We start from the raw sequence: 16062 nt of genomic DNA on the forward strand, positions 1-16062 counted from the left end.
ATAATCATGCACGACCTATCAGGCACTGCAATGGGGATTCCTATTCTATATAATTGATACTCTGTCTTAAGCAAGCTGAGACAGGTTCCAACGGCAAATAACGAAGTATTCCGAACGTTCAAATTAGCACCCATTAAGTACTGTTCATGATTTTATATTTCCTCCGCAATGAAGAACCATTGCCCATAGTTATTCTGTCACATTATTTATATATACAAGTCATGCAAGGGAAGTTATATATTTAATGAGCCCAATGAAGTATGAGGAAGCTATACAATTGCATGCTAAATATTTGTTGCGAACGTCAATAATCAGCGTTTCCACAATTGAAGGAAAATTCCTTCAAAATGACCACCATGCATGCATGAACGATGCAGGGATTGTATATAGTCTTAATAGGATATATGCATTATTTCCAAAGTTCTTTGTTTCTCTTTTTTGTCATTCTACCATCCCCCTATACAGGGTGTCTCAACTGAAAAAACGCAACCACTTAAATATGCAAGAACAATTAATACAGCTCTAAAGTGCACCTCTGGGAATTGAAAATGGCTCTTAATCCTTCATTTACAATGCTAAAAGTCATTTTAGCTGCACTATGGTGCAAACCCCGTTGCTTTTTTTTGAGGATAGTCTTATGCAAATAAGTTGTGGAAACGCTGTCAATAATCTACAGTCTTGGTTTGGTCTGCCTTGCTGGTATTGGACTTCTCAGCTTGCGATAGCTACCCCTATAAACAATATTTAGATTACTTGGAACCTCCAACCAATTGGATACGGGTATGTTACACGTATTTTCTTAATAAAATGCTGCATGCATGCATGCATGCAAATATATAGCCCAGTTAAGCTGAGATTAAATCTCAGATTTATGTCCAGTAGAGCAAATCAGATTGCACGTAAGCTCATATCCAGCGCTTGTGTATATAATAGTTCTGGATATCATCCAATGATTGTTATTAATAATTTAAGAAAAAGTAATAATTTACAATTCTTGTTTAGAGAGTTAACTAGTAAGTACAACATTAAATTAGAATGTTAACAGTTTATTTGTATACATAACTATGCGATGGCGTGTACAATTGGGGATAATTAGTACGAGTGATGTTTGAGAGTTTTTCCAAAATTGGACAGGTTGCTCCGGGAGCAAATAACAGATTTTAGTATAATATCTGTATGTTTAGCAATATATACTTTCATTCAACGATTTATTTTGCAATTTAAAATCGCACGGCCGGAGCAAAAGTAGTTATAAAATGCGACACATGCACTTAGAACCATTTTTAAGCGATTTCATTACGTTTTTTGTTACATTGTTGTTGATTTGAAAGTTTTGTAGTAATACTTTAAAACGATGACGTAAAGTGAAATTTAATACCCACTGGAATATCCAAACAGAATCCAAACGGTTATTTTGTGCTTTGTAAGCAATTTTCCCAACTCAAGTCTTAAACGAAAGCGATATAGCTACTGTGTCCACTTTGTCGAAAGTCAAGAGGCGGCCGGTTTCATCAAACATTTGGTTATTGGATACAGTTATGTTGTAAAGACTAGAGTAAGACTAACTAAAGTTTATTAAATAAACGATTTATCTACTGTAAACAGCAAGTTGCCATGCAATAAAGCGGATGTCAGTATGACAAACCTGCCGAGTATATAGTTAAAAATTTCAACGCCTTATAAAGTGTTTTTTTACACGAAACCTCAGAGGCATGCAAGTGAAGCAAGCTCTGATGCTTTATGTCATCACGAAATTTTGAGATGTGTAATTTTTAGACCAATTCCCAATCAAACTAATGTCTCTATAATTATACATTGAGGTCGAAGGCCATATTGCGGAAGCAGTCGCGCGGTATTATACCATTATTTAGGCATTACCATACCTTTGATCGTCTCAATAGTGAGGTTTCCATGTTGTTAAATGGGAATTTATCTTATATTCAGTTTTGCCGAACGAATATGAGCTAGCTTAGGCCCGTTTTAGACGTCAAACTTTTCATGTGCCAAATCAAATTCGAGTGAACTCTAAGTAAACAAAGTCAAAGACTTCAGTTCAATAACATGAAACATTGGACGTCTGAAAGGGGCGAGATCGGACAAAACGAAATTTGTCTGTCGAACTGACTACATGAATAAACACTCTCCAATTATCGTTCTAGTTTCGGCCCTGGCCCCTGATAATAAAACAATTCTTGGTGTAGAACTTTCGAATTTCCGCGTTTGTGTGGAACAATTGTGCTAAGTCGGCTGATAATCTAATAGCCGTTAAGGGCTTGATATTCGATTACAAGCCTTTATTGGTATTCGATTACAAGCCTTCTAAAATTTCGGCGGTAAAAGTCTTTTGTATTGTAATACCACGTTACAATATAAACATAAACTTGCAATATAACATATATAGTACGCGCGTGCTGTCGGTGCTGATTGGTCGAGAAGCGTGTTCCTATATAAGTGTATCGCACGGGACTTCCGGCGAATTGACAAGCGAAGTAATGTAATGAGAATTTGTAATTGAATCGAATTATAATATTTGTACAAAATCTTTTTATTGGGTTATATTATAAATAAATAGAAAAATTCCCACGCGTATTTCTATAACTGCATAGAAACGTGGAAAAAAGTTTTTTAAATAATTTAATTTGCAATTATATTTAGATTGAAACAAGCCATCTGGTTATAGGATGTCCATGTTCGTTCAAATAGCGTTTATCCTTTGCCTTTGGTGTGGGGGATTGGTCACGAATGCCCAGGACAATGCCACTACTGGTGATTGTAAGAAAATTAATACATACATACAGAATATCAATACATACAACACAGCGCTTATATAGGTTACATGCTTTTAAAGTAAATTTAATGATTACAAACTAAATTTATGCAAGGAATTGAAATGTGATATTAAGTTATATTTTGTGTTCAATCCTATTTTTTCCTAACGTTTTTTTGTAGCAACATCAGTTATGACAACACCTGGCCCAACACTATCGACCCAAGGCACAGGTAGTGTACATTATGTTTAACTGTACGGATAAAATTCCTGTTTTTATTGGTTAGCCACCTACGGATAATTCCTCGTATTTTTAATTATTAACGTTATGTGTACAAATAATTCCTGTCATTATGAACTCATATCTAAACAAATAATGAGTTTCTACAATTGTTGATGCAAGCTAGAACTATATGGTTTTGAAAATCACTAAGGCGACGTTTGCATGCACAAATTTCAAAAACGATGAAAGAAATTTTTCACGCAAAGGATAAAAAAATGCATAAAAAACTGGCTTTGAAAATTTAGTTTCCCAGCATATTAAAATAAGAGAGAAGAAATGAATGAGCGAACCGTATGGCAAGGACACATTAGCCGAGGTTTTGAAAATGTTTCACATCGAAACTATACGTGAATGATAAAATATATTATTAACTATACAAACAATCTCAGTTTTGATAGTTTTGGCACCAACAAATAAATTCCTAGTATTCTCTAACTGTGACGTTTCCACGTTTCTGCAATTGTTGAATTTGTTGATGCCGGCAAAAGTCGGTTTTGAAAAAAAAGTCGTAATCAAACAATAAAATAATGATTATATAAAATAATTATCACTACCATTTGATCACGTACTGTTTTAGTTAGCTGAGGTAACTAATCAAGATTGCCGGCTTGCCAAAATGACGGATCGGAGATTGCCGCATTAGTTGTAAAACTTGAAAATTATGTTAGCATGCGCCGTTTTATTGACTTTTGGTCAAGATTGTAACTTGTAGTAATTTAGTCTGCTCCGTCGATAATTTGTTTACATTCACGGTTGTCTTGTTTCTTTCCGGTTGCTACTTCGATTTACCTCGTCATTTAGAAGCAACAGACGATGATGTCTTCGGGTTGGGCTTAATTGTTGGTTGTGTTATCGCCGCCGTAATTTTTGTCATTGTTTGGGTGTACGTTGTCCGGTTGAGACAGAGACGGATGGAGAATAGAGGGATCTATGTAAGTCGTGTTCGTTACGTAACTCACATATGATTTGCAGAGCACTAGTTTTTTAAGCTATTCTGTGTGTACAACGGTATATATATTTAAGGACTATCTCTCAACGGCGAAAAGGACTTGTTCACGAAAATTACGGCGCGGTTAAAATTAGTATCCCGTACCAAAATTTATTCGTGCTCAGGCTACCGATACAAAGGCCACTAAAAGGAACACTTAAAAAGGATCACCTAAAATATGTATATCCTCGGTATGTTTTCAGTTATCGTTTCAAATTGCTGTACTTTCCACGTAAATATTTTTTTCTTTAGGGAGCGTCTCCTACACCTGATTTATGTAAGTATTCGTCTTTATTCGTCTATACATAGCTGGACTTGTAATGCTTTGTTTTCCTTTTTCCTATGATCAACTCCGTATCTAGAAGTTTAATTTCAGGGGCGGGGTGTATATTCATATATTAATGTTTACATATCGTATAATAACAATAGGATACAAAAGAAAACATTCGGGCATAAGACAAACATATGAAAATATACCCCCCCCCCAATTAAGCTTAGACCCCAGAAACGAATTCTTGTCTAAATTTCTTTTTTAAGACTAACGCCTGTATTATAGAGGGTCGCTTTTTCTCAAAAATCCATTGCGTTGGAAATATCAATCTCATTGTAACGGACATCGCCGAAATTGGTTTGCATTCATATAGACTTTGCTGCAATTCGTTATAGTTAGACTTAAAATTTGTGGAGCAAAAAGATTTATAAATGCTCAACAAAATATGTTTTACACAAAAGATTTGAATCTTGCTCACGGTAAAAACAAATCGTCTGAATTAAAAACCTTGTGTATATATACCTAAGTCTCTTGAACGTATTTCAAGTGTCAGTGGTATTTCACTTAATAACAAAACAGAGAAGCACAAATGGGAACCGATTTCTGCGGTGTCATATTAACGATCCCATGATGGTATTTCCACTGAAATATGAGTTTGATTTTCAGTTTTTTACATTCAGTCTTTCCATTGACTAAGAAAGGACGTTCTCATGCTTTGATCACTAATAACAAACTTTCTATGTCATGCACTCAATGAGTATGAGTGCAAATGAGCTTTTAGAATTCACGCGTATAAGTGATTGAGGCCACCACTATAGTAAATTCAATCAATAGACCCTTTCGATAATGACGTCAGAGCATTATCGTTTTAAACTTAGAACCACATTTAAATAAGTTGTGATTTTTGGAACTTCACTCGATGCAGGTAAATTCTAAACGTTCAAAGGGTTTTAATCTCGAGTGGAATTATACACACTTCAAATTCAAGCCAGGAACAGTTGATGGAAAAAATGAGTCAACTATAGGTCCTCCGGCAGGAATCCAGGAATCGAACCTAAGCTTTTGCGATGCCGATTTGAAGTGTGTGTAATTCCACTCGAGATGAGGACCCTTCGAACGTTCACATTTAAATAAGATGAGTTTCCAGTTTTAGCTCACGACCAGGGAGTCTCATTCTCGAGTAATATATATGGCTTGTTTCAGCACTTATTTGTCAAAATAAAAAAAAAATTTTCATGCATGTGTTGAAGAAGGATGTTTTGCATCTTTGCACGTGGCTCGTGAGAGTAAACCTTGAATCCATCTCATTTAAGGTGGTTCAAAATTTATAACGGTAACGTTGTGACGTTATCGAAAGGGTTTATTGGCTGAGAATATTTTGAAAGGATTGAATCAATTTCTTCATCTGAGTGGTTTATATTTCTTACTTTCACTACTGCATGATTTCGCAAAATTTTATGCTTGATGCTTTATGCTTTTAAACACGCAGGTCCATCTCCAGTTGGAGTTTTCTGGGGTAAGTATTCTTCTATATTCGTCTATAGCTGGACTGTGATGCTTTGTTTTCCTTATTCCAATTATCAGACCCACATAGGGCTGTAACTAGAAGTTTAATTTCGGGGGCGGGGTGTATATTGATATATTAATGTTTACATATCATGTGAGAACAATATGGTACAAAAGAAAACATTCAAACATAAGACAAATATATGAAAATACACCCCAACCCCCCAATTACGCTTCTAGCTACGGTCCTGGCCCCAGAAACGAATTGTTGTCTAAATTTCTCTTTTAAGAGTAACGCCTGTAAATTGGAACTGTCAATCTCATTGTAACGGACATCGCCGAAATTGGTTTGCATTCATATAGACTTTGCCGCAATTCTTTATACTAATAGACTTTAAATTTGGGGAGCAAAAAGCTTTATAAAATTGCTCAACAAAATATGACTTGCACAAACGATTTGAAGCTTGCACACGGTGAAAACAAATCGTGTGCATGTATATACTTAATTTCAAAATGGCCATTTCAGAGCTACCAAATGTTTTTGGTGAGCTTTCAAAAAATTGCACAGTACGTATTCAGAAGGGAATTTGAACTTATTTCAAGTGCCAGTGGTATTTTACTTTAGAGCAAAACAGAGATACACAAATGGGAACCGAATTCTGCGGTGTCATATTAACGATTCCATGATCGTATTTCCTCTCAAATATGAGTTTGATTTTAAGTCTTTTCATTGAATAAGAAATGATGTTCTCATGCATTGATCATGCAGTAAAAACAATATTTCTATGTCTTGCACTCAATGCGTATGATGGTAAATGAGCTTTCAGAATACAGGCGTATAAGTGATTGAGGCCATCACTATGGCTTTAATCAATAGACACTTTTGATAATTACGTAACAACATTATCGTTAGTAATGATTATGAAAATATGACGGATTTCAAGTTTTATATATGTAATATATGGATTATTTCCACACTTATTTGTCAAAATGAAGTATTTTTTTCATGCATGTGTTGAAGAAGGATGTTTTGAATCTTTGCACGTGGCTCGTGCGAGTAAAACTTGATTCACATCAGTTTCAAGGCAGGAAATGGAAAAATTACTCGCTAATAAAGACTCGAAAAACACCAAGTCTACAAAGTACTATTTTTGAAAATTGAATGTAATTATTGAAATAAGACTAATAAGTTTGTTTTGAATATTTTTTTTGAATATTTACGATTTGTTTATGCTCATGTGCTTGTTTTTCAAAATCCAATGAATGATAAAACAATTATTGAATTCGGCTTTCGCAGGATATCCAGAATAATTCAGGCCTGGAGGGGTAACATTGACCTCGGATTTTGAGAGAGCTTATTTTGGGATCAAATATAAGTGAAGACTGGAGATTGCGATTGTACAGGATTTGTGATTTGCTTTAGAATTTTAATATTTTCCGAATACTAATATGTTGCACAATGACGATATTTTAGTGAATACGATGTTATGCATTGAATTAACGAGTTATTAAACCTGTGATTACACTAATTGCATGCTCATAGTGTTAAATCATATACTGACAATGTCGACCCCAAGCACGTATTTGTGAATAGCGAGGCTTAAATATTTAATTTACCTTTATACTAGCACTTCTGGAAGGAGTCTTGAGAAGAGTAACCACACGCAGAGGTAAGGGGTATACCATATTTGTGAATAGCGAGGCTTAAATATTTTACTTTTACTATCATCAGATTATACTGAAAACTACACATACATAATTTATATAGAGTCTTGATTACAGGAGAAAACAACGAACAGCAAGTCCATATTAAATTATTTCTTACACCACTAAAATATTAACACTTGTACATGAACACTTGTACACCATTGTATTAACCGAAAAGATTACATCACTATCGTATACCTCCACCAACATCACTACTAGCTTTCAAAAGTTTGCACAGTACGTATTCAGAAGGGAATTTGAACTTATTTAGAGTGCCAGTAGTATTTTAATTAAGAGCAAAACAGAAAAGCACAAATGGGAACCGATTTCTGCGGTGTCATATTAAAGATCCCATGATCGTATTTCCTCTTAAATATGAGTTTGATTTTCAGTTTTTACCTTCAGTCTTTTTATTGACTAAGGAATGACGTTCTCATGCATTGATCAGTAAAAACAAAATTTCTATGTCATGCACTCAATGCGTATAATAAAGACTCGAAAAACAGGAAGTCTACAAAGTACTATTTTTGAAAATTGAATGTAGTTATTGAAATACGACTAAAAAATTTGTTTTGAATATTTACGATTTGTTTATGCTCATGTGCTTGTTTTTCAAAATACAATGAATAATAAAACAAATATTGAATTCGGCTTTTGCAGAATATCCAGAATAATTCAGGCCTCGAGGGGCAACATTGACCTCGGATTTTGAGAGAGCTTATTTTGGGATCAAATATAAGTGAAGACTGAAGATTGCGATTGTGCAGGATTTGTGATTTGTTTGGAATATTAGCTAATATTTTCCTATTAATGTTGCACCATGACGATATTTTAGCAAATACGATGTTATGCAGTGAATTAACGAGTTATTAAACCAGTGATTAAACTAATTGCATGCTCATTGTGGTAAATCATGTTCAAACAATGTCAACCCCAAGCACATATTTGTGAATAGCGAGGTTTAAATATTTAATTTACTTTTACTAGTACCTCCTTCTATGAGAAGAGACTCAGGAATATCGACCCGACGCACAGGTAGGGGGTATACCATATTTGTGAGTAGCGAGGCTTAAATATTTTACTTTTACTATCATCAGATTATACTGAAAACTGCACATACATAATTTATATAGAGTCTTGATTACAGGAGAAAACAGCGAACAGCAAGTCCATAGTAAATTAGTTCTTACGCCACTGAAATATCAACACTTGTACATGAACACTTGTACACCATTGTACTAACCGAAAGATTACATCACTATCGTATACCTCCACGAACATCACTACTATATAGCAGCCTAACAGAGACACAAAGATCTTTAGCGGGGAACAGGGTAAAATTTTTATAAAATTAATACGGTTCCGGTCCTCAAAGGTCCTCTAGCAAAGAAAGTGACAGAAATAGCATAGTTATTTTAGGTGATTTTAAGCATTTTGTGCCACGTTAGAGCAATATATCAGTGCTTTAAGCAAAAAGTATTTTTATAACATACATAAGAGCAATTTTTGTCAGTGGTGGATCGCTTGCATGCCCTTTCAAAATCACTGCATGATAGTGTTCCAGTCTTCTATCTTGATCCCATGCACGCAAAAACTGGTTCGCAGTTGGTCATTTACTCTTGACTGAATAATAAATCGATTTCATTATTATATTATGAATTACAAAACTATACCAGAATAATTATATGCACGACAAATATTTAATATTATTTTTTGTAAATATTAAAAGAACAATTCTCATTTATTTTATATTACATTAAAATAGGTGGCTTGCATCATAGAGCTAGGTGTTATAACTATCGACTTGCAGAAGAGATTTGAAGCTTGAACACTGTAAAAACGAATCGTCTCAATTAAAAACCATGTGTTATTAAAAATTATTCAAAATAGCCATTTCACAGCTGCCAAATGGTTTTTTTATGAGCTTTCAAAAGATTGCTAATGGTATTTTAATTAAGAGCAAAATACAAATGCACAAATGGGAACCGATTGCTTCGGCGTCTTAACGATTCCATGATGGTATTTCCTCTCTCTTCAGTCTTTCCATTGACTAAGAAATGACATTCTCATGCATTGATCAGTAAAAACAGAAGTTCTATGTCATGCACTCAATGCGAATGAGGGTAAATGAGCTTGTAGAATACTGGGGCCGGTTGTATGAAAGCCGGATAGCGCTATCCACCGGATAGTGATTTTTTCAACCCTTCTAAAAATGCTTGAATAGCTATAAAACTGCAGCTTTGCAGCCAACTTTTGTAAAAGAGGATCCTGAATTTAGGAATACTTAGATTTAATCAAAGTTATACCCAACAACAGGCGATTTTAAAGCGATTGAAAAAATCACTATCCGGTGGATAGCGCTATCCGGCTTTCATACAACCGGCCCCAGGCGTATAAGTGATTGAGGCCGTCACTATAGCTTTAATCAATAGACCCTTTCGATACTTACGTCACAACATTATCATTATTAATAATAATTAATTAAGATGGATTTCAAGTTTTAGGCCACGACCAGTTTGCCTCGTTCTATAATATATGTAATATATGGCTTATTTCCACACTTATTTGTCAAAATGAAACATTTTTTTCATGCATGTGTTGAAGAAGGATGTTTTGAATCTTTGCACGTAGCTCGTTGGAGTAAAACTTGAATCCATCCCATTTATCGTGGTTCTAATTTTATGCTTGATGCTTTACGTGTGATTAAACTAATTGCATGCTCATTGTGTTAAATCATATTCTAACAATGTCGACCCAAAGCGCATATTTGTGAGTAGCCGGGCTTAAATATTTAATTTACTTTTACTAGGATCTCCGAGAAGAGACTCAGGAACATCGTCCTCACGCACAGGTAGGGGGTATACCATATTTGTGAATAGCGAGGTTTAAATATTTTACTTTTACTATCATCAGATTATACTGAAAACTACACATACATAATTTGTATGGAGTCTTGATTACAGGAGAAAACAACGAACAGCAGGTCCATATTAAATTACTTCTTACGCCACTAAAATATAACATTTGTACATGAACACTTGTACACCATTGTATTAACCGAAAACATTACATCACTATCGTATACCTCCACGAACATCACCACTATACAGCAGCCTGACAGGGACACAAAGATCTTTAGCGGGGAACAGGGTAAAATTTTTATAAAATTAATACGGTTCCGGTCCTCAAAGGTCCCAATCCTCTAGCAAAGAAAGTGACAGAAATAGCATAGTTATTTTAGGTAATTTTAAGCATTTTGTGCGCTTAAAATTAAGCACTGATAAAGTTAAGCACTGCTTAAAATTAAGCACTGCTAAAGCACTGATATAGTGCACTATATCAGTGCTTTAGGCAAAAAGTACTTTTATAACATATATAAGAGCAATTTTTGTCAGTGGTGGATCACTTGTATGCCCTTGCAAAATCACTGCACGATAGTGTTCCAGTCTTCTATCTTGATCCCATGCACGCAAAAACTGGTTCGCAGTTGGTCATTTACTCTTGACTGAATAAGTAATCGATTTCATAATGTTATGAATTACAAAACTATACCAGAATAAATATATGCGCGACAAGATTTTAATATTATTTTTTGTAAATATTAAAAGAGCAATTCTCATTTATTTTATATTACATTAAAATAGGTGGCTTGCATCATAAAGGTGTTATAACCATCGAGGGAGGTGTGGTAAAGTTAGACGACTTCATACTCACTATCAGAGCTGGATGTCTTGCTGAGGATACAGAAATCACGCTGAAAAATGGCGAACAACATTTTGATTTCACGTCACTGAAAGACTTAGTCCGTGATACGCCACGCGTTGTCGAGTTTCTTCCAAATGGCTTGAAATTCCTGAAACCAGCAGTACTGACAATCCGACCTATGCGGGTAGAAGTCTTGGATCTTGAACTGTTTGTTCTACATGGTTATCACAGCGACATTTATGATAAAGTCGTTTGGGAGCTGGTGAGCAGCGGCATTTCGGGAATTAACAAGGAAGAAAGAGGAATCATCAATGTGGAAATTTACGGATTTTGTTTTTTCAGTTATATTTTAGCGAAGCGCGGGAGATTAGCTCGAATCTTAAGTCATATAAATCACTCGTTTACCTGCTGTGCTTATGTCCTGCATCGCAGACGACCAGCGGACACAATGGATATTGTGGTTGTCATTGTAAGTGAATTTGTTGATGATGGTAAGGAAGGAGACATCAAACAGTTAAAGGATCATATTGGAGAAGGCTACGAGAGAGGAGAGAAAGGAAGGTTGACGCGCGTTCACACAAACCGTCGTCTTGTAATGAGTTTAGTCATTCCTGGTGTTGAAACCAACCCATATCGCTTCAAAATTGACCGCTGTCTACTGGATTCCGTTGGTTTTTCCGTCAATCATTTCAGAGGAATTGCAAGTGAAGAACGAGAAAATAAAACGGTAAAGATTAGCGAGGCGCGTGAAGGCGGTGAATGTCTTTGGGAGCTGGATGTTCATGGGGCTGTACAGATCGCGCATAAAGACGTTTATGGTAAATCAATTTTTTTTCTTGCAAATGTTTTGCTTTAAACTTATATACTTTAAACTTTGAAAACTGGGTTAAATCCTCTAATCAATCCATTTGAGTATAGTTTACCACACACAACCTGTTTAAAAATCCCACGATACTAGTTAAAATTTAGCGCATTTCCTACTTAAAACAAGGTTTCAGTTAGCCTGCAACGCAGACTATATATTGGGGTATATATAGTCTGCTAATCAGCGGCACAAAGCTTGTATGGTCACATGAATGTTCGAACTATTTCCGGTATTATAATTATGATTATGTATATGATTTGCGCGCAAATTGCATAATTATTTGTGACAACATGGTCGCGCTGATATGCGTACTGTGTTTCTCTGTGCTGGAAAAGAAGTCAGATATAAATCTCGTAATAGGAAAGCGTTCTCTCGACATTGCGGCCGAAGTAGAAGATTTGGATTTCGTTGTCCAACCTGTTTCCAGACATATTTGTCGGCCATGTCTCAGTCTGGTTTCTTAAAGAATCACGCATCGTCAAAAGCTGGCGAATTTTAATCAAAAGCTAAAGGATGACTACCTAGCTAAAGCCCGAGCAAATGGTGTAACAGTGAAGATGAAGCACCCATCGAAGCGTTCTCTACCAGACGATTTCGACAAAGAGGCAAACACAGAGCAAAGGGAACCTCGAACGCTTGCGCCAGTTTACGTAAGCCCACCGGTAACATCTGTCGAGACACCTCGTTCGACTTTCCACTTGAAAAAAACAACATACAATCCGAATAGCTTCCGAAAAGTGCTCTCCTTCAAGTAAAGATGGTTCGATGAAGGACGCCAAGTTGTTTGTGAAAATAATAAATATTCTGAAATTTTGATTATTTTGCATAATTATAAGCTAACCAATCAAAATGAGTCCCACAATTTCTCGGGAAACCCACGTGACCATACAAGCTTTGTGCCGCTGATTAGCAGACTATATATACCCCAATATATAGTCTGCGTTGCAGGCTAGGTTTCAGTTAGTTAAACCAGTTCTGGTTATATATCAAGCGAAATTTAACCACAGGGTTTTCAAGTCTCCATATACTCCAGTCTCCGGAGTGGGCTTATAATATAGCTACGTGCATTTGAACGGGGCTTAAACAGTTCTTTTTAATTAATGGCATGCTCCACCGGACAATGATTTTCCAGTCAGTCTTTGCAACATATGAGTTTGACTGCATGAGTATGTAGAAAATTGTATAAAATGTTGGCTATGTATAAAATGTATGTATAAAATATTATGTAGAAAAAATGTAGAAAATTTAAACTACGACGTAAACAGGTCTTCACTGAAATTTTTACATTTTATTATAGGACAGCCCGAGCCGTCAGGATCTCAACCACAAGGTACATTGAAGTAATTATCGAAATGGGCTATTCTATATGAATATATATTTCCAGGATAACGGAATCACGTGTACAGGAAAAGTGACTGCGATTTTTATCAGCTGACTAATGACCAACAAAACGCTCCCAGTAGCTAACTAAACGTGTGTAGTAATATATTTACACTATCTTTTCCAGCCGTTCAAAGGACCACAAAACTCACAGATAATGAAGTAGATAAAATGTGCCGCGAAGTTGGGTTGGACTGGGACGGACTTGGTGGGCTCATGGATATCCCGTACGAGAAACGTGAGGAAATCAGACTGAACGTCAATTATCCAACATTTTCTTCCAAAGCAGGCCAAATATTAACACATTACAACAAAAGCGAAGTTTTTTGTCGTCATGCTGTTAGAAAATGTCTGGAAGAGTTGGGGCGACACGATGTGAAAGACAAAATGCTTCCCTTGGATGACGAGGTATTTTATGTTGGAAATTTTCTGTTTAAGATGAATTCATTCTGTACCAACCAGTATATAGATTGGGTTAAGTCACAAATCCAATCCATCACGACATTTCGTTGCGGATCAAGTGGTAAATAAAATTTCACAATTTAAAATAACGGATGAAATACAGCACAATTTCAAAAAACAGATTATAATTCGTGTTAACCAAGCGAAAGTTATATGTATTTCAAATCCCTGGGGTCCGTTTTTTTCGTTTCCTGTATAATGTAGTGCTGCCAACATTTTTTTGAACTAGCATATAGATAATGTCTACGCCAATTAACTGCACTGTAAATTTAAAAAGGTAAAAAAATTCTGAAGTTCTGAGATGGAAATGAACCCGAAACTACTTTCTGGAGTAGTTTTGTCCCTTTTTAATATAACTATACAGTGTGTAAAACTATACTCTTCAACTAAAGTTTTAACACCCATACATTGAGAATATTTTTTCTTAACAGACAGAAGGTGGAAGTGCGGAAGCAAAAAATTCCCAACCCGAAGACCCTGAAGCCGACGAGTTACAAAACACTCCTCTCTCCCCTCGTGAAATGTTCAGACTTAGCCAGCGCATCGCTGTCCACTGGGACAGGCTTGCGGGTGTTATGGGTACAAACAGTGCTGAACGAGATGAGATTAGATGCAACCATATTTTATATCAAGATAACCGCGCTAGGGCTGAGAAGATTTTGTCGATTTTCAGCCGCGGTGAAAACTTCTCTCGTGAGAGGTTGGCTGACGCCTTGAAGGAGATTGGTCAAGACGAGTGGGTGGAACCAATTTTAACAGGGAAGTGGAGAATTTTGTGAGAAACGGATCAACATTTTTGAGGTGAGCCAGTCCGATAGCGATACTTAAATTTGTACTGGAAAAGTTTGGATCATAATCTTAAAACAGCGGTTTTAATCATGAATGATAAAACCTAGCGCAGTCGATTTTTCTTATTACATTGTTTTATGCATGTGATATATTTTATTCTATATTAATTTCTATAAATAAACAATGCATGGATTTGTGTAGCAGTTAGAGTGCCGCAGTTTTACCATGCATTTATACCGCCTTAATTAGATCCCTATATAATACGTCGCATAGTTTTTGTTGCGTCGAATGCAATTCAACAGTGGATAATGAGATGATAAATCTATTTCGTTGACGAAAACGGAGTTCTTTGCTCCTTTTTGCAAAAGATGAAAAAATTGATATCCAAAGGCTAGGGCTATCTCTCTTTTGAATAACTGGCCTAAGGCAAGAAATGAAACACTCAAGGCTAAATATGTTCTTATATCATAGCAATGGCAGTAGTCTAATCATAGATCTGCTTCTTTTTATAGGTGCTTGTATGCACAATCAGCTGTATAAATTTCCTATAATACCGTTTGGGTTCGACAGTTTTTTTTTACAGTAACATCAGATACCGTATCAGCTAGGTCATCAGATATGTCATAGATAGGATATAGATAATAATCATAGCTTAGTTGTTATCCTGATAACTGAAAAGGTCCATGAAGATTCAATTTTGTCCGATCCAATTCGCATCTGATATTGATGAAGCAGTGTGACTTTAGTTGGTTCAGCTGCCAATTGATATTAAAACGCTGAGTCAACGGACTATAAAACATCCATTAGTAGTAAATTGGAATCGTGATCTGGGGCCGGTTGTTCGAAAGGCGTTTAGCTTAAACGGTGGATAAGTCAAAAATAGAAAATCAAATGATCTATTTATTCAACAACTGAACTGAAATATTTCAATGTAAATAGTTTAATTGTCAATGGAAGTACATATCAAATGCATAAGATGCAGCTTCAGTCATTCACAAAATGTTTGAGAGTATTTTTAAACTTTGGCTTATCCACCGTTTAAGCTAAACGCCTTTCGAAAAACGCCTTTCGAACAACTGGCCCATGAAGGATTATTACGTTTGCTATATTAGTTAATTAGTATATAGCTATATGAGAGCACCTCAAAACTATATATATAGGCTTTTTAATCCTAAATGTTTGCCATTATAATTATTATATAGACTTGAAAATAAATTATAATAATCTATTTTAATTTCGGGTGTCAGTTGCAAAGCTATGAGTCACATGTGCAAGAACGGTTCATCATGCAATAGGAATCTCGAACTCCTATGGCTATGCAAAATGTGCATAATCATGC

At 35.6% G+C, this 16062-nt stretch overlaps 1 protein-coding gene across 3 annotated transcripts; it reads left to right on the top strand.

Annotated features, from left to right (window-relative positions):
* Positions 1 to 637: 637 nt before the first annotated feature.
* On the top strand, positions 638 to 15671 carry LOC114526970. Of its 3 annotated transcripts, none has more exons than XM_028548521.1 (14): positions 638 to 780; positions 2656 to 2772; positions 2950 to 3000; positions 3852 to 3982; positions 4291 to 4315; positions 5799 to 5825; positions 7444 to 7485; positions 8510 to 8557; positions 10332 to 10373; positions 11167 to 12045; positions 13390 to 13422; positions 13600 to 13880; positions 14366 to 14735; positions 15236 to 15671. In XM_028548521.1, exons 2-13 carry the CDS (start codon positions 2682 to 2684, stop codon positions 14711 to 14713), a joined length of 1998 nt encoding a protein of 665 aa, XP_028404322.1. In that variant the 5' UTR covers positions 638 to 780; positions 2656 to 2681; the 3' UTR covers positions 14714 to 14735; positions 15236 to 15671. The 3 variants fall into 3 exon arrangements, with proteins under 3 accessions (XP_028404322.1, XP_028404321.1, XP_028404324.1); XM_028548520.1 differs by lacking the exon at positions 638 to 780 and adding an exon at positions 1409 to 1555 and having other exon boundaries at positions 15236 to 15670; XM_028548523.1 differs by lacking the exons at positions 638 to 780; positions 2656 to 2772; positions 2950 to 3000 and adding an exon at positions 4074 to 4229 and having other exon boundaries at positions 3962 to 3982.
* The last annotated feature ends 391 nt before the right edge of the window (positions 15672 to 16062 follow it).

Source organism: Dendronephthya gigantea, unplaced genomic scaffold (genome assembly GCF_004324835.1).
Source record: "Dendronephthya gigantea isolate DGI-Jeju-01 unplaced genomic scaffold, DenGig_1.0 000042F, whole genome shotgun sequence".
Classification (NCBI taxonomy): Eukaryota; Metazoa; Cnidaria; class Anthozoa; order Malacalcyonacea; family Nephtheidae; genus Dendronephthya; species Dendronephthya gigantea.